A 27220-nucleotide genomic window follows, 5' to 3' on the forward strand; every position below is an offset into this window, starting at 1 on the left:
ATCACAGCTCTGATCATTCAAGCATAACACCTAGCCACCTCCCACACAATGCAGCTTGACTCGCCCAAGGTGTAACATACTACCAGTCCACTAATGATTTGGTGGCTCATCAGGGCGAAATGTGCACTTACCAAACATGGCCAACTGCCACGCTTGGGTGGTGTCCACAGAATACTCGCTGTTGGCGTAACTGTGTGCTTACAGCGTTGCATTTGATGGCAGAAATTCGAAGTGACCTGGGGTTTTTGACTGAGAAAAAAATAATGCAAGATACACAATTGCTGGGGGCTACTGAACTGCCTTATATTCTTGTTCACAGTGTTTACCTTTGGATGCCTCATTTGTAATGTACATTGAGGGCATGGCTTCTGCATATCTACATTTTGACTTTGAAGGATGCTGAGCACAAGGTGCAACAACTAAGCAGATGAGTTTCCCTTCCCAAAACCTGTTAGACACGCAATGGTCAAATATACTCTTGCCTTAGCGGTCATGTACATTTACCTACTAAATAAAGTTGCACTTTTCCACCAGTTGGGCCTAATGGTATCAGCCAGGCCGAAGATAAGGGAGAAGAAGCCATCTCTGGGAGCTATGTAGTTCCATGCGCTGATTGACACAGTGCACCTTTCTTTTAGCAATTGGTGGGTTGGAGACTCATGGAGGTAAGTTTGGAGGACACAGCACACAGTGAGGAGAAAATAAGAGATACAGCTTTATTAATATTTATAACTCGTGATCATATCAGTCTCATACCACACACCATGCTCATTACACCAGTGGACCCAGCCTCTCTGGGATACAAGGGGAGCATAGGCCAACCCCTTTGGCACATGCAGGGAGCACCTCTGGTGTGAATCAGGCTGGACGTGTTTGGTTTATTTCTTGACCTTCTGTGCTCCCTGCCTGTAAAAGTTGTGGGGATGTAAGTCTGTGCCAGCTCAACCTCTTCGAAGGCTTCCATCTTTCCATGGAACAGAAACCAGGCTGGGAAGAAACAGAGAGGGGGGATTAGTGAAAAAGGCTGAAGTCGTACAACACAGCACCCAGGAAAAGAAAACGATTGTAGCGGAAATCAGACACAACAGCTGCTCTTCACAGAACTTTACCACGACACTCAGAGGAAACAATGGCCACATGCTGAGAAGATCACCAAAGCCCAGTCTGTAGGCAGATATGACAAAGGGTGCATTGGACATTTGGCACCAAAAGTGCTAGGTGGGAGAAGTTGCCATGCCCCTGGCTAAGTCCCACTTGGTCTCGCTTCTAGGGACGAGTGGGTGAGGGAGGGCATGCAACAATTAAGGCCACCTGCAGGAGTGTTTGAGTAACAAATAAGTTACACATAAATAACAAAGGAATAACCTAGTCTTTGTTCACTGCTTGGATTTTCCATTCTGATAGTATACTCTATTCCACATCATAGCATGTACAAGGGGGGCAAAAAAACAGTCTATTTAGCAGCAGTCTACTGCTGCGTCTTAGTACAACCATATTAATTTACTCACAGTGCAAATATGTATTACAGGGCCCCCTTTTCAATTGGACCTTGTATTTTAGATATCTCTGCCGCACACAGACGTAGCTGACTGAGTGTGCGGGATGGGCTGTCATCAATTTGGCCGATTGCAACATAATCATTCTAAAACACACATCTAAAGGTGATAAGAGACGAGTAGGAAAGTGAATTTAAACCTTCGGTAAATGAGCAAGCACTGGCAAAGCCAATTGGCCTCACCTTTATAGCCAGTGGCTCTGCCACTTCCTTTTGTTAATGGTGTACAGCATGGGCATTGTCGACTTTGCCAATGATGGGTTGCCATGCTGGATGGCTAAAATAATTTAAGAGGATTGATGCACTTTAAAATAAAAAAATATTTAAAAAACAATCCCTGCCTGCCTTAACTCTTAAAATTAGTGTTCGCCACACTGCAGTACTTCTGCACAGCATAGCTTTAAAACACTGCCAAAGCCAATAGCTCTTGTAGGCGAGACCTATTGACTTTGCCAATGCTCGTTTCTATCATAGGTCAAACATACCCAGTTTTAAGGTAATACGTCATGTGCTTGGAGCAAGGAATTAAAGGACTAATGTATTGCCCCCACAGGGATGGTATGACGTTTTTAAGTTACATGGCTGGGGTTGGATAAACAACATAATAGGGTAGCTTAGTGTCTGATTTTCAGGAGGTGCTCACATTGTATTTTGGGAGTAGAGGGGATGAGACAATTTCCAGTGCCAAGGAAGGTAATCAAAATGTAGTGTTGAATGCAATACGCACTCGCAGAAGGCACGTCAGAGTATGTGAGTCCAAATACTCAAGCACATTATATGACACACAACCCACTGGATACATACACAGGAAGTGAAGGGCTTTAGTTATGGGTGGTTTAATAGGGGGCTTCCGTCCCCTAAGAGCACAGGTAGAAAGGTTGGTGCCTGAAATACTCATTCTGATGCTTAGTGGTATTCTCAAAATGGACCGATATGACCAGGAAGAGGGGACAGTCATGTACAGGCGGAGGAGGGACTCTTTGGGGCACACAGGGCGGCCACAAAGCCTTGTAGTGCACTAGTGGAACAAAGAAAAAAAAAGTCAGAGCACCCCAAGAGCACTTGCTGGATTGTCCTGCACCTTGAAGTCGCAAAGAAGCAGAAGGATACTGATGCCCCCAAAATTCTGAAACTTTTCTCAGCAATCACTCCAGTTCAATACAAAAATGAAGAAGAAAGAAGAGCCAAAATGGTGGCCTGACCCACGTACTATCGGGAGAAATCACTCCTTTCTTGGGTGCTGGCACAGGTTTGTGAAAGAAGACCGCCCAATGGTCAATAAGCTACAGAATACCTTGATTCAGGATCTAAAGTGTCAGACAAGAGTGTCGCATATAGAACGCCAAAAAAGCACAAATATGTACACTATCAATGTGAAGAGGATCTGGTGGGACAAAGATAGCTTTCTTAATCCAGATAAGATGGAACGAGCACGCTCAAATGTGATTCCAAACCACCAAGGCAGTTTCTGAATAAATAAGTGCATAACCAGGAGAGTGGAATATCCAAGGCTTGCCATCAAAAGTAATATAACAGCAAGTTCCAAAGTGGACCCGGTGATGCTTTAATGTACTCTAAATAGGCGATGCACCACAAAAGAGAATTGGACAATCCTTGAAGAATACGTTAAATCAAGCCGATAGATCTGTTGGGCCCACAATCACACATCTTGAAGATTGTGGATTGGCAGGCATTTCGTGCAATACTGTTGATGCCAAAATACTGAATGTGGGCACAAATGGCTATGTGTGTGTAAAACCATACCAACCATCCAAGCTCAGCAGGGGCCATCAAACTAAAATGAACCTTGGGCTGAACAGACCGCCAGAATGGCTATGTTTCAATTCTCTGGCTTGCTCATCACAGCGCATTTCATAGAGGAGGCGCAGCTCTTGAGTTCTGAATCCTGCCAGTTTGCCTTGCTACTACTGTTCTCTCTTTTTTATAGAACCTAATTCCTTTGTCCTTGTGCTGCACTTCACTAAAACTGGACAGTATTATTTGTTTGCCGTAAATTGCTTGACCAAGCTACATAACCGCCTGCCACTACTTGGAACCGTCCAGGCAAATAACTTGAGGTTGCAGCACTGCACTGGCATCTGGCTTAACAGGCACTGCTTCGATAACTTGTATTTTGTAAACGCGAACTTTAACAGCACAGACTGCAGAGCTGAACAGATTCCTGCACCACTGTCGATACTGTTACAGACTATTTAAAATGCACATTGTTTGCAAGCTTGGTGCCGCACTGGCAGAACTGCCTTTGCGCCTTAGCACTCCAAGCCTTTGCCTTAGCTGGCTAGCCAAACAGTCTTCTCTTTTCTCCGGGGTGTTGAAGGCAGCTCTGAGGGCAGAGCTTTCTCCTCCTTGTCAGCATCTTTGGCACAGACCTATAACAAAGAGCGAGTGACCAGCCACCTTGCAATAGCGATACATGCTGAGAACCTATTCTCTCCAGCCTACTGCCAGTGGCCCCCTGACATGAAATGGACTTTGCCATTGGAGGCAATGCCAACCCTGCCCACTGACTGCTTCAGAATTTTTCCCCAGCCGTACAGAAGTTAGTGCCGGGCTGAAATTTCACTCCCTCACAGGGAATTCTTTTCAACAAAGTAGAGGGTTCTGGGACTTGCAGTCTTTGCTGGAACTGGCTCGGGCCAACTTGCCGTTATTGGTTTAGAAAGGGAAAGTACGCAGTCATGACTGCACAATCTACTTATATCAGAGAGAACAAGCTCCCGGGCTTGCTAAAACATAGTGTGTTTTTTTTTCTTCCAAGTGAATTAGGGTTCTCAAAAAATTCTTACTCGAGAAGGTTTTGGCACAATCGACCAAGCTTACAATTCATCTGGGTATGGTGTCAATGCAACATCCCGAGGGCCAGGCCCCCATCACACGCCTATGGGCTTTCATAGACACTGCGACCATACCCTCATCAAGAATTCTAGTAATTTACACCTTTCTGGCAAACTTCTATGTCATCACTTACCCACCAATCTCTAAAAAAATGCAATAAAAACGGTTAAGTATTCTAATGAGTGTAACAGGAAACACCAATTGCAGATTAATATAGCAATCAAACCAAGATGGCACCTGTTGCCCTTCAGTGTAACTCCACCCTGGATCCAAGTTGAGAGAAGGAAACTAGAGCACAGCTGTGAATGGAAACCGAAAGTGATCCAGGGCTGAATGGGTAACTGAACCTCTTACTGCCTCACTTGATACACACAGAAAAGGGGGGGGCAGCTGAAGCAGCAAAGCGGGAGGGGGTTGAGGGACGGGGAAACCTTCTCACTTTGAAGTCAGAGAAAGAAAATTGAAGAAGCCCCTTGAAAACAGCGCCTCAGTCTTTGAATGCATGCCAATGTGAGGAGATAAAAAGAAGAATTGCAGCATGGTTACAGAACTTGGCGACAGAAAACAGAGTGCTGGTGTTAATTGTTCTCGGACAAAGTAGTCCCTAAACATGCTAAAATGGGACAAGTGTAAGGGTACAAGCAATAGGGTGGTGCTTTGTGGGAGTAAACAAAACACGAAAAGGAGGGACGAATAGGAAAGATTAACCACTAGAAAGCTAACCCTTTTCAAAGGACAACCAAAGTTGCAAACGAAAAGCAATGGGCGGGCAGTAAGTCCACAAAGTATATATATGTCTTGAAGAGACAGCACAAGCGCTGTCTGGGCTCGACCTAAAAAGGGTGCAGGGAAGGTGACCAATTGGAAGAAATTCCCAAGTCCATCTGTCTCCACAAGAACAGATTTATGAGATCCAGTCACTGCTTTTGAGGGTATGATTATTATCTTAAACTTAAGGGCCCAAGATAGCTAGCATTTGAATATCATTGGAACACCTAGTGCCACATATAAATTACTGCATAGATGTGAGAGAACATGTGCTGACCGTTTCGAAGTGACCTCTTTGGAAACGGAATTTAAGCGGGGTTCTTTTTTCAACTAAACGTTATTAAAGAAAGTGAAGATTCTACTGTGTCCGTCTGTAACCGTGTAAACTCAGATAACCGTTTCTCTGCTCCTCCATCATATGTTGCCATGTAAATAGAGGCCTGTGTTGTTAGGGACGTGTTGATAACTCAAACAGGTCTGCAGCATTTGTTTACTACTGAGGAACTATGTATGTACAATTGACATCTCCATATTGAAAACTGGAAATATCTTCATTCAAGCTTCCGAATACCACCTCAACATCTTCGAGCACCATTTCAGCACCTTGTCCTACCAACTATCCAACCCAGTTTCTAACCCTTCATCATCCATACCACACAACGCCCTTTTGTTCTCCCCCTCCCCCTCAAATCCGACCCTCTCTCCCAGAGACTTCACCACTGCACATGCTGTCATCCAAACTCCATCATCCAATCATACTCTCTCTCTCCAACGACCCCCCTACCCCCGACATCTCAACTGCACACATCACCCAAACTCACATGCTCTCTTATAACCGATCCCCTTCTACCCCTCTCGCTACCTTTAACCTTGCTCCTACCTCCCGGCCACTCCACCTGGAATTCCCTACTGTACCCCCCCCCATATGCCAAAATCTCCCTCTTAGAACTGCACTCTTCCCCCTAATCCCAATGTCTCTCCACCCCCCCAGCTCACTCATCTTCTCAAACCACATTTCCTGACTATAAATGACCTGTCCTTCCCCTCGTTCAACAGCATGAACACTCCTCCTACTCCCCCCCCCCCTCCCGGCCTCTCCCCCCCCGCCCATCAGATCTCCTTCCCCGATCACCAGGGAATGCACTATATCCCCACCCTCCGTTTCGAATACGCTCCCCCTCATTCTTATCGCCCAGACACCATCTAACATAGAACGTAATCCACCATCCTTGACGACCGAATGTTCATGACAGAGGATTTTAAACGCCCTCAACTCCTGGACCCTCCTCAATCTGATTCCCCCAGTTCTTTCTTCCAAAGCATCTCCTAGCATAAGTAATGGAGAACTACACCGCTCTGCAGCCCTACACATAGGCCTCTCGACGCTGTGAGCCACCTCCCCTCTTACGACCTATGCAACTCCTACCTCCCTAATCCTTTGATTAATGATCTTCCCCTCCCTCACCCCAGCATCCCAGTGATTATGGGAACTAGCAGAATCCCCTCCTCACCCATCTCCTCAAGACCCTCACCACATCTTACCACCATCCATTCTTGCTCTCCCACCATAATCTCCAGCATCCCAGTGGTTAGAGCAACTAGCTGAATCCTCATCTTGCCCATCTCCCCAAAGCCCCCACATCATCTCACCACCATTTATTCCTGCTCTCCCACCAAAGACAACCCTAAACCACTCACCTGCATGCTTGTGAACTGCCGTTCAGCTGTCCAACATGCAACGGAAATATCAGAAACCATCCTCAGAGAAGCTATCAACATCGCCTTCCTCACGGAAACCTGGCTCAATGACCACTTGATAGCCATCCTTGACTTACTCCCATGGTTATTCCATCATTAGAAAAGCCAGACCCGTCAGAAAAGGGCGCGGCTTAGCTATAATCTTTTAAAACGAACTTCAACTCTATCCTTTAAAGAACTCTGACCACTTAACCTTTGAAAACCTGGGAGCCGACCTCACCGTGCAGGGTTCTTCCTCAATTCGACTACATAACGTCTACCACCCACCTGGTGATCCTCTTCCCTGAAGATTATCTGACCTTCTTGCACAATCCTCACTTACCAACTCAAAAAATCTCTTAGATTTTAACATCCACTGGAAAGAAGTTGAGGGACCCCCCCCAGTCAAACTCCTCTCTAATCTTCTAGAGATTAGTGACCTTAAACAACTATGCCATACTCCAACCCACTCCAAAGGGGCCACTCTTGACGCCATCATTGCCAACAGTGACTTGGCCTCCCTCTCCAACATCATCCCCATCGATTGGTCTGACCATCACCTCATTCCGTTCAAGATCGCTACCACAACCCTACCCCCCCCCCCCCCTCCCCACTAAAAGTTTCAAACCCATGAAATGGACCAGAAATCTTAATGTTATCGCCCCTGGTGAACTCCGAGTCCAAACTCCAAGCACAACAACTCACTTAGATTGACTGAAAGAACATGGAGACAACACCCCTCTCCTTCTCATATCACCTGCCACAGATCCGCAAGATCCACGTACAAGAAACACATTCCGAGCTCAACTTGATCGTGCTAAAAATAGACCCAGAAAACTGTTCAACATTGTTAGAAACCAAACATCTTCTGCCCCCCAAAGCCGACGGGTTCAACAGACAGATGCGAAGAAGTTGCCAACTTCTTTGCCGAAAAAAAAAACCGCCTAAATAGATCAATCCTTCCATTTCTCTCAGATCCCACCCAACTTGCCGTTGAAGTTACTTCTATATTACTCTCCTTATTATCTCTACCCCCTGACCCCCTCCTCCAACCTTCTCGCCGCAAACCTCTCCAACTAACAGCTAAAAAACAATGCCTCCTGGCATAATTTCCACCCCATAACTGAACTTGAAGTCTATAAACACCATTGCCAAATTAAAACTGCCCCCTCACACCAAAGACCCATTCCCTTCTAACCTTGTATAAGATCTCAAGCACATCATTGCCCCATACTGGACTACTATCATCAACTCCTCCCTTGCCACGGGTTGTGTCCCTGCCTCAGTCAAGCTCGGACAAATCACTCCCATTCTTAAAAATCTGACCGCTAACCCGAATGACCTTAATCTCCGCCATATCTTTCACCTCTCCCTCCTTTCCAAAGCCCTTGAAAAATGTGCCCTGCTCCAATTGGACAAACACATTGACAACTTCAACCTACTTGACCGCTTGCAATCCGGCTTCAGAAAAGGGTGCGGTACTGAAACCGCCATGCTTAATATAGTTGATGACATCCACTGCTCCCTTGACAATGGTGAGACCTGCCTACTTATTCTCCTTAAATGTGGGAATTGTAAGGTCTGTGATCTCTGCCAAGAAGGATCAAGCTTTACTCATAACTCAAAGACATACAAATTGACACACTTCACTAACTGTAATAGTACCCATGTGATATACACCATCAGTTGTCCATGTGGTTTAATTTACGTGGGTCAAACACCACAAAGAGTTAAAGTAAGAATTTTACAACATATGAGCAGACTTAGATGCAACACTATTGGGGCTCCTTTAGTCGAGCATTACAATACCCATAAACATAAACCAGAGGAGATGAAGTGGAGAGCTCTGGAAAAAGTGACTATAGGAGCAAGGGGTGGATCCTTGGCCAGGATGATGAACTATAAAGAATGCAGGTGGATACATTCTCTGAATAGTGTCCAACGGGGCTTGAATGAAAGAGAGGAGACAGCTAGACAAATGGGACAGCTATGAGTGAATATAAGGAATACATAGAGCATTATTCTGCTTTGTCCTTATGCCTGTATGTAATGTATCTTTGAATCCCTAACATAGGTCACGGTCAATGGTGCAGTATTGTACTAATCATCTAAGACAATAACTGTTTATCTATCTGAGACTCGTACTCATGTATAATATAACTATTCTGAACACAGCATAAGTTCGTATGTCTCTGAGAAATGTATTGACAGAAATAGATGTCAAGCTTAATGGAGAAGTGTCGTACAAATCATAAATGCCAACATCTGTTGTCTTGCCAGATACCTATGTTAATACATAATGTAACTACTCTGAACACAACATTAGCGTGGGCGATTTGTCCAGCCCTGTGGCTTCTGCACTGTTTGATTGCATTGTGATAATAATTGTTGGTACAATGTTGTCATTTGCCAATAGAGATATGCACTGTTTCCAAATCTCTTCTTGCTAATCTTCTGCCTATACACAAACCGGATGATGACAGGATATAGAATAAGATCTTTCAGTCACGTTACGGACATATAATCCAACCAATTGGCATAACATCACATACATTGAATCAGTATGCCTGGATACTGTGTAAGACTGATATTCGGCTTGCTTGGGCTCGACACCGAATTACTCGTGTACTTTTGAATAAGAGACACTGACATGCACATGCATGAGGAAGATGCGTTGCTTAAACTTAAAGATTCAAAATGAAGACGCACTCCGTTATTATTAATTTTATCGTGTTACTCTCGTGTCGCCTGGCAACACCATACGCCGTGATGTCATTCCGCATTTGCGCAGGGTTGCCTGGAGACCGCAACGTCCACGAGACGAAATGCGGAAGTGAAATACAACGCGTTTTCTAGCTCGCGTTCAGTGACTAAAGTCGCATTGCTTAGCAGACCCGCATGGGGAAACAGAAAACTCCTACATGATGGTGAGTGGAAATGATATAACCGAGGCTTGTCATTCATCGATGAGAACATTATTCATCAAAACCCACGAGGTTTTTTGAGGTTTTTTGGCACTGATTGTCCCCTGCATTCAATTTTAGATTGCATAAAATATCGAGAGTGTGCACAGATAGCCGTGTAAGAGGAAACGAGGCCTCAGTGCCCAACCCTAAAAAACGAAGACATTACCAAAGTCCCATATTAGTGGCGAGTAAAAAAGCTGACGAGGGCATCAGGAATAAATGATAGAACCTTAACAGAAACTGAATACGATATACTGATGGTATATATGTACTGTTTAATTACAGAATATTGGAACACATTGCAAGGGACCTCAATCCTTTAAAAACGATTCGCCAACAAATAGGAATGCATATGGACTAATGCCAAAGATTATATCTAAATAGGTGAGTGCTCAATAACAGAAGGGTAGAAATATAGCTCCTCTGTATTTGAAATTATAACAAAAAACAAAAAATCCAAGATTTAATAATTATGTTTGGTCATAGATATTCATTCAATTGAAAACGAGACCCCTGACCGAATAGAACATCGGGATGTCTGATTCATGAAGATCTGGTAAAAATTTGTTTATCCCCCTACCAGTTTTCTGATAAATGTAATTTAGTGCAAATTCCAAACCTGATGGTTTTTAATTTAAATTTTGATTGAACCAACAGGCGCAATTATCCTCACCTACCCCCGTCCTGAAGAAGACCCGCTAGAGACCCACAAATAAGGTGTCCCAGGGTCGAAACGTCGACAGATTCTCACAAAAGACCGGCTAACCATGTCCAACAGACCACATCTATTCAATATAGCTTGTTGGTTTTGAGTTTCAGTAAAATAAGAACCGGCCTTTCTAATTCTTTCTCTTCCCCTTAATATCCTTTCACGCACGTGTATATAGATCACTTGTCACTGTGTCACATTTATTTCACACTATGTCACTTTGTTTACTAAATTGAATTGTTGCGCCTTATTTTGTAAATTTTAATATATATCGAAATGTGTCAGTTGATGAGAACAAAGAAAACAATGAATGAAACTAATTCAATAATTAAAATATTGTACTGACCCCTTACAGCATTTGGTTTTTGCACTTATATGGATTAGAATAATAAGTAGGAATGTTATGCTCATACTTCAGTTAAAGATAATTACATGATTTAAAGCAATTGTGTTTATACCCGACGGAGCCATTGTTGTAACTATTGTTGTATTGCCCAGGTTCTGAAGGGATACTGGGTTACCCCGTGAGAATTTTTCTTACTTATTCTCCTCGACCTCTCTGCTGCATTTGATACAGTCAACCACTCTTAATTACTCAACGCGCTAAAAGTTTGCTTTGGCCTCAATGGTCTTGTCCTCAAATGGTTCGTCTCATACCTCCAACATAGAACCCACCAAATCAAAATCAATGACTGCCGCAAACCCTACACCTGCCTCCCTTGGTGTCCCCCAGGGATCCATTCTCTCAGTCTCCCTCTTCAACCTCTTTATGGAACCCCTTACCCTCCTTCTACAACAAGCGGGAATCAACTATCACCTTTATGCTGATGACACCCAACTTTACTATGAAATTAGATTGCGCTCGGATATCCTTCACCCTAACACCCTGAATAAGATCCAATCCTGGTTCCACTCCAATCATCTCAAACTCAACCCTAAAAAAACTGAAATCATTTTCCTCTCTCCAAAAAACAACCAGCTCCCCATCCAAACCTGGATCTCCGACCACAATGCCCTCAACGGTTAGCTCTCCTTATCCAATTCAGTGAAAGCTCTTGGTATCACAATTGACAAGACCCTTACTCTTAATGTCCACATAAAAAAATTCAGCTAAAGGAGCTCTTTTCACTCTCCGTCATCTCAAGAAAATCAAACCCTTCATTCCAGCTGACGACTTAAATTTGATAATCCAATCTCTTGTCAATCATTGACTATGGTAATGCGATCTTCTCCAGGACCCCCAAAGTTCACCTAGCCCCACTCAGATCTGTACTTAACCTTGCGGCCAGGCTAATCACCGACTGTAAACGTTTTGACCACATTTCCCCAGCCCTCAAAGGCCTTAAATGGCTTCCCGTTGAAGGAAGATCCTCCTATAAGACTGCATGCATTAAGCACAAAGTCCTTCATCAATATGCCCCGCTGTTCCTCACAAATAAACTCAAAATAGCGGGCTGCTCTCGACCGATGAGAAGCAACAATGCTCTCCTCCTTATCCCACCTGTTAAAAAAAAAATGTTTTAAAAAACCTCCACACAATCTCACTCCTTCGTCAGGAATGCTTCAAACATCTGGAATGTTCTCGCCAAGGACCTGCGATGTAAACCCTCCTATGTCAGCTTTAAAAAAAAAAGACCTCAAACTTCACCTCCTCAACAAATATTGGGGTCCATAACCTTGCCACTTGACCCATCACTCTGCTTCCCCCTTTCTGGTTCCTCTCTACCACTCTCCTCCTGTCTTTCACCTCCCCCCCTCTTTTTCAGATCTCTCCTGTTCTACTTTCTCCCTAGCTCCCTCTTTCCCGTCCCCGCCTTCTCCCCCATCCCCTCCCTTAACCTCCCTCCATCTATCCTACCTCCTCTTCCTCAACATGTTTTTTCTCCCTCCTATTTTTCCATCTAAACTAATCGCCACCTGCAGACCATTGAGCTTCCCTCCGTTTCTTGCTACTGTTTAACCCCTTCGATGCTGATGACGGAACCGTTCCGTCATCAGTCACGGCTGAGCTGTGCTGATGACGGAACGGTTCCGTCACGACCGCGCCCTGTTCTGGAATGTCCAGCACAGGGCGCGGCTACGGCGCCGCGGTCAAGGTGTTAAAACTCGATTACCTATATCCCTGTATATAGCTCTCTTTCTTGTCCATTTGTTAATTAATTTGTGTTTATTCTCACATACTGAAAGCTATGCCCTTGAACAATTGTTTTATTCCTGTACGGTCTTTATACTCTTGTAAAGCGCTCTGATGCCCCCTGGGTCTAGCCAGCACTATATAAAACCTTTAAAATAAATACAATAAAATAAATACAACCTTTATTAGGCACAAGTGATGGAAGTATGCATCAATGGGGATCTTTGCTAAACCAGAGGATTTCTGATGTGTTACAGCAGATAGAAGGAAGAACTGGGTAAATATCCAGAAACCAGTAACCTTCATGGGGCAGGTTGCACTGGAAGTCTGTAACACATGCCCTCTTATTCATCCTAACTCCGGCTCGTCACCTTTGGAGACCCCACTCAGATTTCCTACTCAATACATGCACCACACTATGGCTTCTTCTAATGGACAAATATACTCTGCAAGCTCTTATCCACTCAGGCATTGTGTCCCTCCAATTCAACCCACTAAGACTTCCACCCCACAAGAAGAATGCTCCACTCAAGCTCATGTACCTTTTAGTCATCGTCGTCATCATCCTCTGGAACAAATATATCGTGCTCTTCCAGTAGTGCCGCAAAATTCTTGCTGATAAGTGTGCCCACGTACAGGAAGGGAATGACAATAGAGAAGACTCGCACCAATCCGAAACGTGTCTGTCAGAATAGAAAGTGGTGAGAGTTAGAAAGGGAGGCTTCTGGGTTTGAATGCCCTGCAATGGGGTCTAGTTAGCAGTAATCAAATGACACTAGTATTTGGTGATGGACATAGGCCGAAACTAACTGTATAATCTAAAGAATGGATGGAAATATAGCATATAAGTATGACACATGCAAACAAACACTAGGCAGGACCTTAAGTGGACAGCTACAAACTCATTTGGATTGGTATACTATTCCCAACTTACATCAAATTAGCCCCAAACAATCTGTGTGCCCCTCTACACACCTGCCTGCATGTTAATGAGCCACTATTTTAGAAGGCAAGATATTATATTACAGCATTAGTGATTCCTTCAGTCATTACCATTTCTAGGTGGACCCTCAGAGTGGAACTGATAATGGACCAGACTTTACCCACCTTTGGAGTGTCTGTACCCTTGTACCAGTAACTTTAGCTGTGGTGAAATACCCTTCTACTATCCTGGTCACTCGTAATGAGAGCCTAAGAATTGTGCTAACCTCCGAGTTATCCCGTTATCAAGCTGCAGAATGTCAATAGTTAAGGGTACAGAGACAAACAGCTTTGTGTAGACGTTTCTGGACCCGTGGGTACAACTTCATCTTAAGCTACTGCTTGTACATCTTCTCAAGTATTGGAAACCTGCTTCTTAAGCTTCAAAAAACGGATTCCAGTGACTGTTCATCTCTTCAGCCTCCATTAGAGATGGTGGGGGGGTGGAATCTCAGGTTAAATATCTCTTACTTCACCCTTGTCTCCCTTTAGTAGTAACAGATGCCAGTACAAAGAGATGGAGAGAAACTCTTCAAGACTGGTCTGTGCAGGACAGAAGGCACTTCGAAGAATTTGTTTTCAAAAGGGGGGTGGGGTAGATTGGCTGCATCTTATTAAGTAATGCACTATTTTTAATACTTTCAAGAACACAAGCTTGTGCTGGTTCAGAGAATAGAGTAACTACAGTGCACAAAACCATGCAGGAAGGAACCATATCAACGTCTTTCAAACTGACTGTAGTAAATCTGGGGGCCTGGGCAGAACTTCATTTTCCATCGCTGAAGGCTGGCCATATGAGAAGTCAGGGCAACTTCCAGGCTGAGCAGAGTGTTTGACACGAATCTATCGATCAGTTCAGAGATCTTTAGGGCTTTTCCCAGCGTTTTGGAAATCCCTTCCAGGATCTTTCTGCTTTTGTAGAGAATGAACAACTTTCAGATTTCTTCTCCTCAATTTCCTACTCTAGGGTCTTGGGGAACAAATGCTCCGTTTACACCTTTGCCCCATCACTTCCTCTATGTATTTCCTGTTGCTTCTGCAACGTTTTTTCTTCTTAGAATTAATGAGAAAGTAGCTGATGATTAGTCAGTCTTTCCTTTCCGGCCTCCGAGAGAAAGGATTCCTCTCCTACAATACATATATTTGCTTCCTTTCTGAGAACCAGGATGTCTTCCCCGTTATATTGGTCCATGGTTGAAAGGATTAGGATGCAAAACAGGGATCTCCCAATTCACTGTGCTGATGTTATCAAAGATCCAGAATTCGCTATACTGAAGATTCTTTTTTTAAATATCCTGATTGGGATATTTTCAGAACAGATGCTTTCCAGGATCCTCATCCTTATCTCCCGTTCATGCTGTGGACTGTCCTGTTTTTCAGTTTCTCTATTCACAGAATTTTGGATGATATCATTTGAAACCAAAGGTTATTTCTATGCCTCACAGAGATCAGGACATCATGATGCCTGTATCTCCCTCTACTTGCCATAAATACGTTTCGTTAGAAACTACAAAAGCATGCTTGATGTATTTGGAGAGATCTAGAACTTTTCATAGAGTGCATCATCTTTTTATTAACGTTGCTAGGGTTGCAGGGCTTCTATTTCCAATATCAGATGGATTCAGTATAGGATCTGTTTAGCCTACTCGTCATATACCCTACTTTCCTGGGTTATTCAGGTACAGCTTCTTTGGCAGAGATTTGTGGCCTATCCCGGTCTGATATACGTTAGGTAGCTACCTCGGGTTTTCCTCATACATTTGTCAACCATATCCAGATTCAGAAACTAGGTGGGGGAGGAGGGGGGGTTATATGGATAAGGAGGCCTCAAGTTCTGTCCTACCTTAAATGTGTGCATATTTTGGCATTCTAGTGTGAATCACGTGTATATTGTGATGTTTGGCCTGATTTGTACTTTTGGTAGAAACCTCCTTTGAAAATTTCAAAGGCCAACACGGCTTTGGTATTCTTCTAAAGTCATTATGATAATGTAGGTATAATGGCTTCACTAGTTCATGGCATTTACCTTGGGTGCATTTTTATGTTGAACTAGAACTGAGCTGGTCTCCTAGAAACATTTATTTTAGTGAGGCGTTTATGTAGCACTTACAATACCTCGCAACTAACTCGGTTTTGGCAGGTGACATGTCTTGGCAGTGTGTGTGTGGAGGGGGGAGAGGGGGGGCGGGACAGGTGTATATCACCTGCCAGCCACCCACCATTCTTCACATGCCTATGCCAACTCGCTGCAGTGGCATACCGTCTGCCCTTGCAGTTCTGAATCTTTGACAATGAACAGAGCACTATGGCCAGACTGCCAACTAACAATTTTGCAGCTAGAGATAGGAGTGAAAACTGGAGGTCTCGTTTCAAAGCAATGCTACTTTGGAATAAAAAAAAATAATTAGCAAAACCAATAGGTCTCACTTTTGTGACCTTTTGGCTGTGCCACGGATTTTAAACCATGCTACACAATATCTGTGATTCTGCGAGGCGTCGCTAAAATGTAAAAAATATGCGTCCATAAAAGCCCCTGATGTGGCTGCCAGCTTCGGTGGTGCAAGCCTACAAGATGAGACAGCCTTTTTTTTCCTTTATAGGTACCAATCCAAGTTGGATCAGTGACAAAACAAATAAATAAATAAAAACATGCAAAAGTGTTTCTTTTTTTATATAAAGTAGATGCAGGATCAGAAGCAACATGGGGTAGGGTGCAGGAACTGTGAAGCAAAACGGGAGGGAATGCAAAACTAATAGGGGAGGGCTGAAGGGGACACAAAAACAACAGGGGAGGAGGGCAGTAACAAAAGCAACAAGATAAAGGTGAAAGCAACACAGGGCACAGGGGGTGGAAGCACATGGACGAGCACAAGGGAAGAAGGATGGGGAGAATGAGTTGGGCAACAAAAGCAAAACTGAGTGCAGGGGGAGAAACATACAATGAAGACGACACTGTTTGTTCCTGAAAGAAAAAGCGGAGGGCATAGAGGCCACTCACGCAGGAATGATGTATGAGAAGTGAGTCTGTCCCAAAGGACTGGGTGGAAAGGCACAGGCTGCTATTGTACGCCATGGTCATGCGCACCTCCTACTTCGAGCCAACACAAGAGGGCCTCCTACACTATGGCTACAAAGTTGTCATAAGTACGCTGGAAGCTGGCTGCTGCTGTTGGTGGGATGGCGACTTGGTGCCACTTCCCGTGGATTGTGTCTCCTAACTCAGGGAGAGACCAGTGGCAGCTGCTATGCACCCCACTGCTTTTAAGCAGTGCGATGTAGAAACAAAATTATAATAACTGAGTCAGTATCATTTTACATTTGTGCTGCTTTGCGGGCAGGTAGAGCTGCTCTGCTCTCTGAGCTGTGCAGGGGAGGAGTGGTTTGCCCACTCTTAAGTGCACGATTGTTTGGCTGGCCCTCTCGGGCCGCCCAAAACAGTCATGCGCACTTTCCCTGTTCTTCATGCAGGCAGCATTACAGCCTGTGTGGAGAACATTCCCAGGCCCCCACTCCCTGGCTGAGCTTCAAACCAGGACGCTCAGACCAAGCCTGGATGCTTACAAATCACAATGCTGCATGGCAGCGTTGATTGGTCAGTGGGGTCTGGCTGTGCTTCCTGTTCTTCAAGTAAGACAAGGAGGGCAGGAGCAGACATTCGGGACCCGGCGGTAAGCTAAGTACATTTTTTTTTTTTTTAAATTGCCCACGCCCACCTCGCCACCCGCAAGCTATGCCTGCCGCCACTGGGCTAGACCCCCATGGGGTGGCACTAGTGTTCACTGCATGTTATCATCCCTTAGTTGCCTGCTTTAGCAATGCGCACAATCTCGCACTGGTTTATCTAAACTGTATGCCTTACCTAAGCATTGACACAGAAGTTGCTGATGACACTGGGGATGGCTTAACCACCTGGCAAAAGGGATCAGTGTATCCATACACCCTTCACACCGACACCTACCCCCAGTCAGTTGGCCAACACTGGCATACATTGTCAGTATGTTTGTGTCTCTGCTCTTGAAATTAGGTTTTTCCTTTAGTTGTTTTTCACTGGTTTGATGTTATTGGCTGCACCTGCCTAGACCACTCACCTCTGGGTGGCCCTGGACCCACCCTCCTGACGGGAGCCGGATTACACTCAATTAACTGCTAGTACGATAACTGACATTAATATACTAATCTGGAATGTTTGGGGATGCACAGCCCCTCCCACCAGCAGATACGATTCTTACTCCTACTTGCACTGCAAGACTGCCAACATAGCGTTCCTAGAGGAACGCCACCTAACATAGGTAGAGGCTATGTGATTACAGAAATGATGGAGGGTTTACGTTTACTCTACTAACTACTTTACATATGCTTATGGGGTCCCGGTGTGGATAAAGGCAGGGGTCCCAGTCTTTGCGGACAACAGGGTCATAGACCCGGAGGCTGGTTCCATCTTTGTTGAACTGCCTGAAGGGCTACAGTGTACTGCTTGGAGCGATTTATGCCCCTAACTTTGAGCAGGCGGCATTTTAGTGGCCTGTAGGGGTTCTGGCGAGATGGAGCAGATTCCCCTGGCTATTAGGTGACTGTAATAGTGTCCTTAACGTGGAATTAGACTGATCCTTCCCATTTCTCCTCCGCACCACCGCCAGCTCAAGAGCTCCAGTTTTAACTAGTGGACTGCACCACTGGAACCTGTTTGACATCTGCACAATGCCCTCACAAGAGTATAATCATTTTATTCCTATGCCCACAACCTACATGTCCCTATTGATTGCCTTGTTAGCATGTCGGATCTAATCCCTCACATCACACAAAGACTGCCTTGGCAGGACGCACTCAGACCATAAACCACAACACCTACTACTAAACTGGGATTAAAGCCCTCCCCATTCAACAGGGCACTTGCAAGCGACAGCTTTGGAAGACCCTCCCCTTTTAGGACCCCCCCATGGTAGCATTTTGTAATATTTCGTTATAAATTCGGATACCACCACCTCTTGGCTGATCAAATGGGTCACCTTCAAGGTGGCGATTAGAGAACACTGTCTGGGTAAAACCTTGAACATGCGCAACCAGACTGACCAAGAGGTCTCTCAGGTGGAATGGGAGCTGCTCCAACAGAGAGATAAGCCAGACTTGGGCAAGAAGTGCCAAGACCAGGCGAGGCCCGAACATGCAGCGTTGATAGAGAGAAACCGTGACGGCTTAATTACATCGCCCACATTGCAAAGACAGACTCTGAGGCGGACAAAGCGGGAGCACTGCTTGCATGGCTGACCCGGCAAAAGCAACCGCGGTGCCCCATACTGACCATCCGTTCAGATTCAGGAGCCATTATACGCACGCAACAGGGCATACATACTGCATTAATGCAACATTATGCTTCATTATACACTTAGGTGACTGCCGCTACAGTGGATGAAGTTGCGTCCTTTCTTGACCGATGTGACCCTAGCCAGGGCGACGCCTGATCAGAGGGAGGAACTCAATGGAGGCAACATACTTTTGGATGTGCAAGTGTCCATTTGAGCACTTGCCAAGGGCAAGACCGCAGACCCTGACGGGCTCCCCCCTGAATTTTATATTGGTTGGTGCGCACTACTGGCCCCAAGGCTGAAAACACTACTCAATGAATCCATGACAGCTGCCCGTCTCCCACCCACATTACGCGAAGCATTACTTCTGTCACTACTCAAACCAGGTAAGTACCCGGATGCATTGGAATCCCGCCAATCATTGGTGCTTCTCAACGCAGATTATACAATACAAGCAGACCGCCTGACCCCCGTGGTCCGACAACTAGTCCACTCAGGCCAAAACAAATTTGTCTTGGTCAGAAATACCTCTCTGTACCTGCACAGGTGCTTCTGTGTACCGGAGTATGGCCCTTCACATGGTTACGTGCATGCTGCCTGGTGCTCAACCTAGAAAAGGCTTTTGACTTTCTGGAGTGGACCTATCTATTTGAGGTGCTTCCAGCTAAGGCCTGGGTACCCATGTTACCCTTTTGATTAGACTCCTCTACACCCTCCCCTCTGCCAGTGTAAAAACAGGTCACCTAATATCTGACACGATCCACAGAGGCGCCCATCAAGGATGCCTGCTATGGCTTCTGCTTTTCTCTTTAGCGATGGAGCCGCTGGACATCTTCCAGGAGCAGGGACGGTGTTGGAGTAGACCGCTCAGTGGTAGCTTTCACTCCATTTCACTCTATGCAGACAACATGCTCCTGTAACTTAAAGACATATGATGTCCTAGCAAACAGCACAGTTGCTTAACAGATTTGCTGAGGAATTGGGCCTTAGGGTTAATTGGGCAAAATCTTGCCTCTTCCTATTTAGTGCCACAAAGTCTGACCCTGCTCTTCAGATAAATGGTGCTCTCTTGTCATGGCAGTCCATCACATTCTGTTATCTGTGCATATGGATATATCATACTTTGGCAAATCGCCTGGCTGGAAACCTTACCCAGGAGGTGTCCTCCTTGCGCATGCAGAAGTTGTTCTGGCAGACCCTTACACTTTCAGTGGCAGGCCGAATAGCTCTTAAGATGGCAATGCTGCTGCACCTACTGTACTATTTCACCAACATTCCACTATTACCAAATCCTCCTTCTGCTCTCTCGAGTGCCTGACAAGCGACGTCATGGCATGCTATGTACTGTAGAGTGGCCCTAGCTGAGCGGTATCCCCTGTCCAATCAGAGTGGTTTGGTAGTACCAAATTTTAAACACTACTACATGGCCTCCCAACTACAATGGGAGGTTCTTGAGTTGCCAACTGGAGGGCACTGCGAGTGCCTCTCCCCATGGGACTTAACATGCATATTGCACCTATTTCACCCCTCTCCAAAGCAACCCTGCCCCACTATGCCTAATTATATTTTTGCACTATTGTCACATCGTTAATTCCAGTATGCAGTGGAGACCAGCTAAAAGATTTATAGTTACAAGAAGTTCTCTCTTTATATTGATGGTGGAACTATATGCTTAGCCTATGTCCAGCAGCATCGGACTATGCACCACAGTTGCCTACTGGCATATAGGCCTATGCAACACGCGATTTGACTTAATTATAGATACGCTACGTAGTGTTATGGAAATTGCTCGGAATGTCCATTGTTTGCATACTGCATTATAAGTTAGTCAACAAAAATAAAAAATGTGCAATAAAAAGATTTTTTTAAACAGCAAAAACAAAAGAAGACTTGAAAATACTTTCATGAGGAGTACTTCACACACAAAAAAAGAAAGAAGTGGAAAACCACTGAAAAACAACACTCCCTTGCACATGCTAAAGAGTGTATACAACAAATTAGTAATAATGTAAGGAGGACAATCTTGGTCCGGAGCTCGATCATATAACACAAATTATTTATTCTTCTTGTGATCAAACGAAAACAAAGCCTTAGCCAACACATGTTTCGTCGCGTTCTGCTGCTGTGAGCTGCGACTTCTTCAGGGCTAAAAAACAAATGTAAACAATATGAGAAATAGAAGTACCCAAAAATCGTTCCCGATATCACATTCACCACTGTGACAAAGCATCCAAAGCAATTTGGTTCATGTTGCCTACTAGAACCTGTGTAAACCCATGCTAATGTAAAGTAACAACATGGTGATCTATGACCAACTGGTGCATTGGTAGCTCTCCAGTGATGTGTACACACACTATGTAGAGTCGAAATGTATCCAAAGGCTTTTTCTGCAAATTTGCACATTGAGTCACTTCAGGTTTCAGGAACCAAATGTTTGGCACCTTCGCACTTTAGGTCCGATTTGCTTATTGAAGCCCTAGCATTCAAGCATCAAAAACTGGTGTCCAATGTTACTCTGGTTAAAGGTTACCATTTTTTCTGCAAATCTGCACATGATTAGGCCCTTTTGGTTAGAGATATCAATGTTTGGCACTTTTGCACTTTAAGCCAGACTCGTCTATTTAAGCCAAAGCATTTTGCACTGAGAAAAAGATGTTCAAATGCTATTCTGGTGCACTTTCTTTGTAAATTTGCACTTTGCTCAGGCTTCCTTAGTTCCAGACAGTCCAGGCATTTTTTCACTTTAGGACTTGCATAATTGTTTGCCTGGCAAATCCTTTATCAAATGCATCCGTTTATGTGAGAAAGATTGTGTTATTACAATCAATAACTTCATAATAGGGGGGAGGAGCCAAGATGGCGACCGGAGCAGACGTGTAGTCGCCCGGCTCCACCGGCCCTTGAGCTCCGCAACGGTATCCTGCTTTCCATCCTGATCGATCCCGGTGGCGGAACGTGTGTGACGATGCGCTGATTATTTCGGTCCTTTCCCGACATTTCAGCCTGCCCGGATACCGGAGATAATTGTAATGATGTCCCCCGCCCTGGACCCTCGCCTGCAATGCCGCTCGTCACCGGCTCTTGGAGGCTCAGTAATGGCCGGACCAGCTGCGTAGCGCCTAGGACTTAGATGTGGCGCCATTTCACGAGATGCGGTCATCACCGCGCTAATGCCGAGGTCCACCGCAAGCTGTGCCTGGGACGTGATGGCCGAGTGGGGAAGCCCCGAGGGAGCGGATTCCGTGTTCTGAGTTGGAGGTGAGCGGCGTGGGGGACGCAGCGGTCCGGCTCACCGCAGGCTGACGACTTTTTCATCCGGTGCCCTGCCTGATGCGAAGCGGTTCTATGGGATGGGCGATCGACTGCTTTCGACCCTGGTAGCATCGGAGTCCTGAAGCGGTGCGTGATTGTGCTAAACCCTCCCCGGCTACTATACCGCACTACCGGAACCATGGCCTCGTTTGACCACCCGTGGCTTGGGGGAGTTCGCCCATCCCTGCCCGTGGACGGTCTCATCCTGCCTGCGTTGTGCACCAGATTGCAAGCACCGGCTCTGGAAACTGATACGCAGAGATTGCAGCCTCCACCATCTTATGGATCCATCCTGACCGCCCTGCGTGAATTCCACTCGGAGGTGCGTGATGGCCTCCGGGCACTGTGTGAGCAATTTGATAACATGAGGTCTGATGTGGGTCGCGAACGTAACGTCTGTTTCCAGCGAGGTGTGGATCTGCCTTTGCCGATTTGTGGAGATACAGTGTTTCTCTGTGACTATGGTGACTCTGTACTTGCTGCTGACTCTATCGGCGCCGACGGCCGGCTGCCCTCCAGTTCCGCGTCTGATACATTGTCTCCCCTTCCCTCGGAGCCTGACTCATTGTTGCCTGTAACATCACGCTTGTCTATGTACCCAGATGCGCAACTTTTGGTCCCTTTGTTGGCTTTTATATTGTGGCCTTCGCCTTTTCCCCTGCGGAACCTCTATCTTCCAGATGCCCTGGTGGAACTATGTACGGTGAACAAAGGACTCTTTCACGATTGTCGGCGGCCATTTTGTGCTCCTGTTTTGTCTTCTTCTTCCAAGCGGCCATGCTGTCCTTTTGTGCACCGGGGGATGGGCTCTCATGGGGTAGTACGCTTAGAGTTACATCCGCGATCGGGTCAGGGCTAGGCTGTTTTTTTGTTGCTATTGATTTGCGGGCTGAATGGGATGGGGTTGGAACTGATTTCTATGTGTCATGGGCACGCATCGCACAATGACTTCTTCCAACTGCCTTGATATTGCTAATTGGTTTTGTACTGGTGTTCTCGTGATGGAAGATATATACGGTGTGGGAGTTTGTGGATGGCCGGTGACTCCGGGTGACCTGATATCAAGTGGGCTCCTTCCCGCCTTCTTTTGCCCTCCTCCGGTAATATATGTCTCCTTTCTTTTTCTGTTCTTTTCTCTCTTCTTTATTTCGGGTACTCTTTTGGGGCGACAGACACATTGCAAAGGGGGGGTAGGCCGTAGCCTTTGCATGCATGTAGGGTGGGGGTATGCTCTTTTGTTCTTTTGGTTTCTATGGGCCTTTTTTTTTTCTTTTTTCTTTATGTTATGAATCTTTTTCTTTCCCCTTTTTCCTTGGGTCCTGGTGTTAGTTGTAAGGGGGTGGGTAGCAACTGGCGCACTACGCGTTCTGCGATTGTCTATCCTTATGTACTGTTTTGGTGCCGCCATTTTGATGATGTCTTCATGCTCGTTGGATTCTTGGCTGCGCGCTGCCCACTTTAATTCTGCTTGATGTGTTTGGTCCTTGATCCTTTCTAGTCTTTTCTCTCCCTTTCTTATTACTCTCTCTTCTCGTTATTATTCCCTTTCTTTCTTTCTATATTTCGGGTGAATCTGGGCGACAGGCACGCTGTTAGTGGGGTAGACCGTAGCCATTACAGTGATGTAGGGTGGGGGGGGGTGTTTGTTGTTTTAGTTTGTTTTATTCTATGGTCCCTTTTTTGCCTTCTTCAGGGGGTGGGCTGTGTCCCTTGGTGTTTACTCCTTTGTCTCGTTAGCGTCTGCGCTTTCTCCTCTTTCGGGGCGGATGGGCTGTACGTATGGCGTCCACTTTATTTGTTTGTTGGTATTCTTTGTCTATTTTGTACCTGATGTGGACGTGTATGGTCTTTGGGCTCTGCCCTACTGTGTCATCGGCTTGCGTGGGGGGCTGATCCCTCCCGCCCCCCCCTGTTTTTCTTTTCGGTATATGTTGCATGACGCGCTGGTAGATATGGTTACTGCCTCCTTTATATAATGTAAAATGAAACCTCTTTATCCTGGCGCTGGCGATGTTAGGTTTGTTGCATCCATCCTGTCGTATACATTGCTATGTTTTTTGACTCTCCTGACTTTGCGGCCGGCCCCTGTGGTTGTAGGCCAGCGCTTGTACTTCTACATGTTTTTCAATAAAGGTTTTTAAAAATAAATAAATAAATAAATAAATAAATAAATAAATAACTTCATAATAAGATTTTATTGATGTATATGGTGTGCGTTGTATGTTTTTTAACAATGTTTATGGTTTAAATTAATAAAGTTACCTACCTAAAACCATTTGCTTGGCTAATATCAATATCGATCATTTAATTTGCTTACAAATGGCAGAACGCCAAACTGCGTATGGTACAGCTATATTATTTACATGCTGCCTACCTGACCCCTGCATCGAGCAGGACTTCGCCCGAACCCCGCCTGCACTAGGTGCGGCCACGAAACCAGCTGACTTCTTCCATATGGTATGCTTGGTGCGGTTCTGGGGGGACATTGAGGAGGAACACACCGAAATACTGGGGTGAGAAATCCCACATGATCCAACACACACGATTCTAGGCATCACAGACGGACTGGATGGGTCTAGAAACGAGAAATTGTTTTTTACTACGGCGATGTTGGAGGCTAAAAGGGATATAGCGGACTCCTGGAAGTGCCGATTCCCCCGTCCCAAATGTTGGGCGATGGCGAACCGGGGTAGACTGGTGCGCCACAAAGGAAAAAACCATGTACGAGAGGCACGTGGGTGTCCCAAGAAATACCAAAGGGTCTGGGGGAAGGTTTTAGTCTCACGGGGAATGTTCAAATTTATATCCATCCTTCCCTGTTAAATGGGTTAACCAGAATGTTGACAATAATCCTGTGTTATCATGGTGTTGTGATGATTGGCTGGTGCTTTCTGTCAAATCGATAAAAACTGGTTTATCAAAAAACAAATGGCAGAACGGCGGCAGCTTGAGTTATCGATATGAGCAGGCAGCCATATAAACACAAATAATAGGCAATAAATAAAAACAAGCATTGGCAAAGCCAATAGATCTCATCTTTTGGATTAAGCAATACTTTCTGCTCACGCTGTTCAACATCAGCAAAAGATGAAGTCTGATGAGGAGCACACACTCAAGTGTCATTGTGTTGCACCAGAGTGATGATGGACGAGTCATGACACTGCAAAAATAAATTCCTTTGATTTACAGAGCCAACGCGCAATGGGAAGTTGGGGGGAGAGCTATAGGCGGCATACAGGAGAAATTATCATCAATCAGTAGCAGGGCAGGGTGAGGATGAGAACATTTTTCTAAGGAAAAAAACGAAACAAGACAAAGAAGGTTGGCCGACACAATAGAAAAACTGAAGGAGCAACACAGAGCACAAGGACATTGAATTGAGTGGGGACGCAGCACACATGGAAGAAAGTATGAAGCATTTATGACCAACAGCCAGAAAGAACTGCAGACTTTAGAACTGGGAAACCAAGTTCGAGTCCCATAAGTCAGCTCCGCATCCTGTGATTCTGGACAAAACCCTTTACCTACCTGTGCCTAGGAAATATAAATAAATTAAAAAAAAATATATATATATATATATATATATATATATATATATATATATATATATATATACGGTCAAAAAGTGTCATGTTGTGATATGGGGAAAAATAAAGCACTGAAGATACCAACTTTCCTGCGTGGTGGTCCGTTCCTGTTGAAATGCTGAGGAAATTGCATGCAGTCAGGTCCTTGTGTTGGATGGATGGATATATATATATATATATATATATATATATATATAATCTGACCCTGTGTAATCGGGTGCGAATATAGGACACCCCAATTATTTGCCCCATGTCTGTGCTATATAAGAACTAGACGAAAATAAAAATTACATCCAATAGTGAATTTAAAAAAAAGTGTCTCACTGCATGCAAGCAGTTGAAGGATTCAATTCATCTAAACAAAATAAGGGTAAAGAGACATGCTCCAAATGAGTGGCAAAGAAAAGATATATATACGAGATATAACGAAAATAAGACATCTGGAAAATAAAAAGCAAAAGGAGACAGACAAAAAAAAAACGTTAGGCAACGAGCTAGCTTAAAATTGATACTACCCATGACGACGGCGAGACCTAAAAATAAAGGCGTGAGGATCCACACGCGTTGCAGTAAAAACACCCTTCTAGGACCAATTTATGTTCAAGTCATGGCAATCAAAGCCTCACCCCACCAATAGGGAAATCTAAAATGAATCACCCGATTTAAAAATAACTCCCACAACAAGGCCAGGGCACCAGCAGATCAACGCCTGTGTATATCAATCGCTGCAGTGAACTGTCAAACGGTCTAGTTGAAATTGGTTGCACTCACCTTCTCGGGCTTCGGCAGGATAGCTCCAGCGTGGGTCACAATAGCCGTACGGGCAGGGCCTACGGGCAGGCAGGTGCGCCCCCCACCTAGCAAAGCCCTGCTGCTGCCAGCTCCGACCCCCACTAGAGTCCGTACAAAACCGGCCACCGCCATTTTGGATGCGGAAGTGTTTACGGGCGTGTCCTAACTGGGTGAGGTCACTAGATCATCACGTAGTCATTTGGCGCAGCCTATCACCGCGCGCTGCGGCTTTGTCCTGCCAAAGTTCCACAGTTGTGAGCTCACAATAGTTGCCTCGCTCCGTTTGCTTTAACTCCGTGCGTTTGTGCGGCGGCCATCTTCTGAACATGCTTGCTATTGAATTATATATTCACCACGTCTGCCGTCTTAGCTTTTGTGACGCCATAGACTTCGAAATATTTGCGCCACAGAGGCTTGTTATTGTCATTTTCCCGTCACTAGATGTGTGGCCTTTATAGCCTATCACTGAGGGTGAGAATTGTTCTGTTGGGAGTGTGTGTGTTGAATGGTGTATGCATGC

The 27220-nt window shown here is 45.2% G+C and overlaps 1 protein-coding gene across 1 annotated transcript; it reads right to left on the reverse strand.

The window, feature by feature from the left end:
* Window positions 1-702: 702 nt before the first annotated feature.
* On the reverse strand, window positions 703-26866 carry SMDT1 (single-pass membrane protein with aspartate rich tail 1). The gene is made up of 3 exons (XM_078640530.1): window positions 26680-26866; window positions 13268-13408; window positions 703-987 (listed from the first exon to the last, which is right to left on the reverse strand). The coding sequence occupies exons 1-2, from the start codon at window positions 26830-26832 to the stop codon at window positions 13271-13273; spliced, it is 291 nt and encodes a 96-aa protein (XP_078496656.1). The 5' UTR covers window positions 26833-26866; the 3' UTR covers window positions 703-987; window positions 13268-13270.
* Between the last annotated feature and the right edge of the window lie 354 nt (window positions 26867-27220).

This window comes from Lissotriton helveticus, chromosome 1_1, assembly GCF_964261635.1.
Source record: "Lissotriton helveticus chromosome 1_1, aLisHel1.1, whole genome shotgun sequence".
Lineage (NCBI taxonomy): Eukaryota > Metazoa > Chordata > Amphibia > Caudata > Salamandridae > Lissotriton > Lissotriton helveticus.

Coding starts and splice junctions, on each gene's coding strand:
- SMDT1 (XM_078640530.1), bottom strand. CDS start 26,832: ATGGCGGTGGCCGGTTTTGTACGGACTCTAGTGGGGGTCGGAGCTGGC. Junction 13,409..26,679: donor TCCTGCCGAAGCCCGAGAAG/GTGAGTGCAACC, acceptor CTATTCTGACAG/ACACGTTTCGGATTGGTGCG.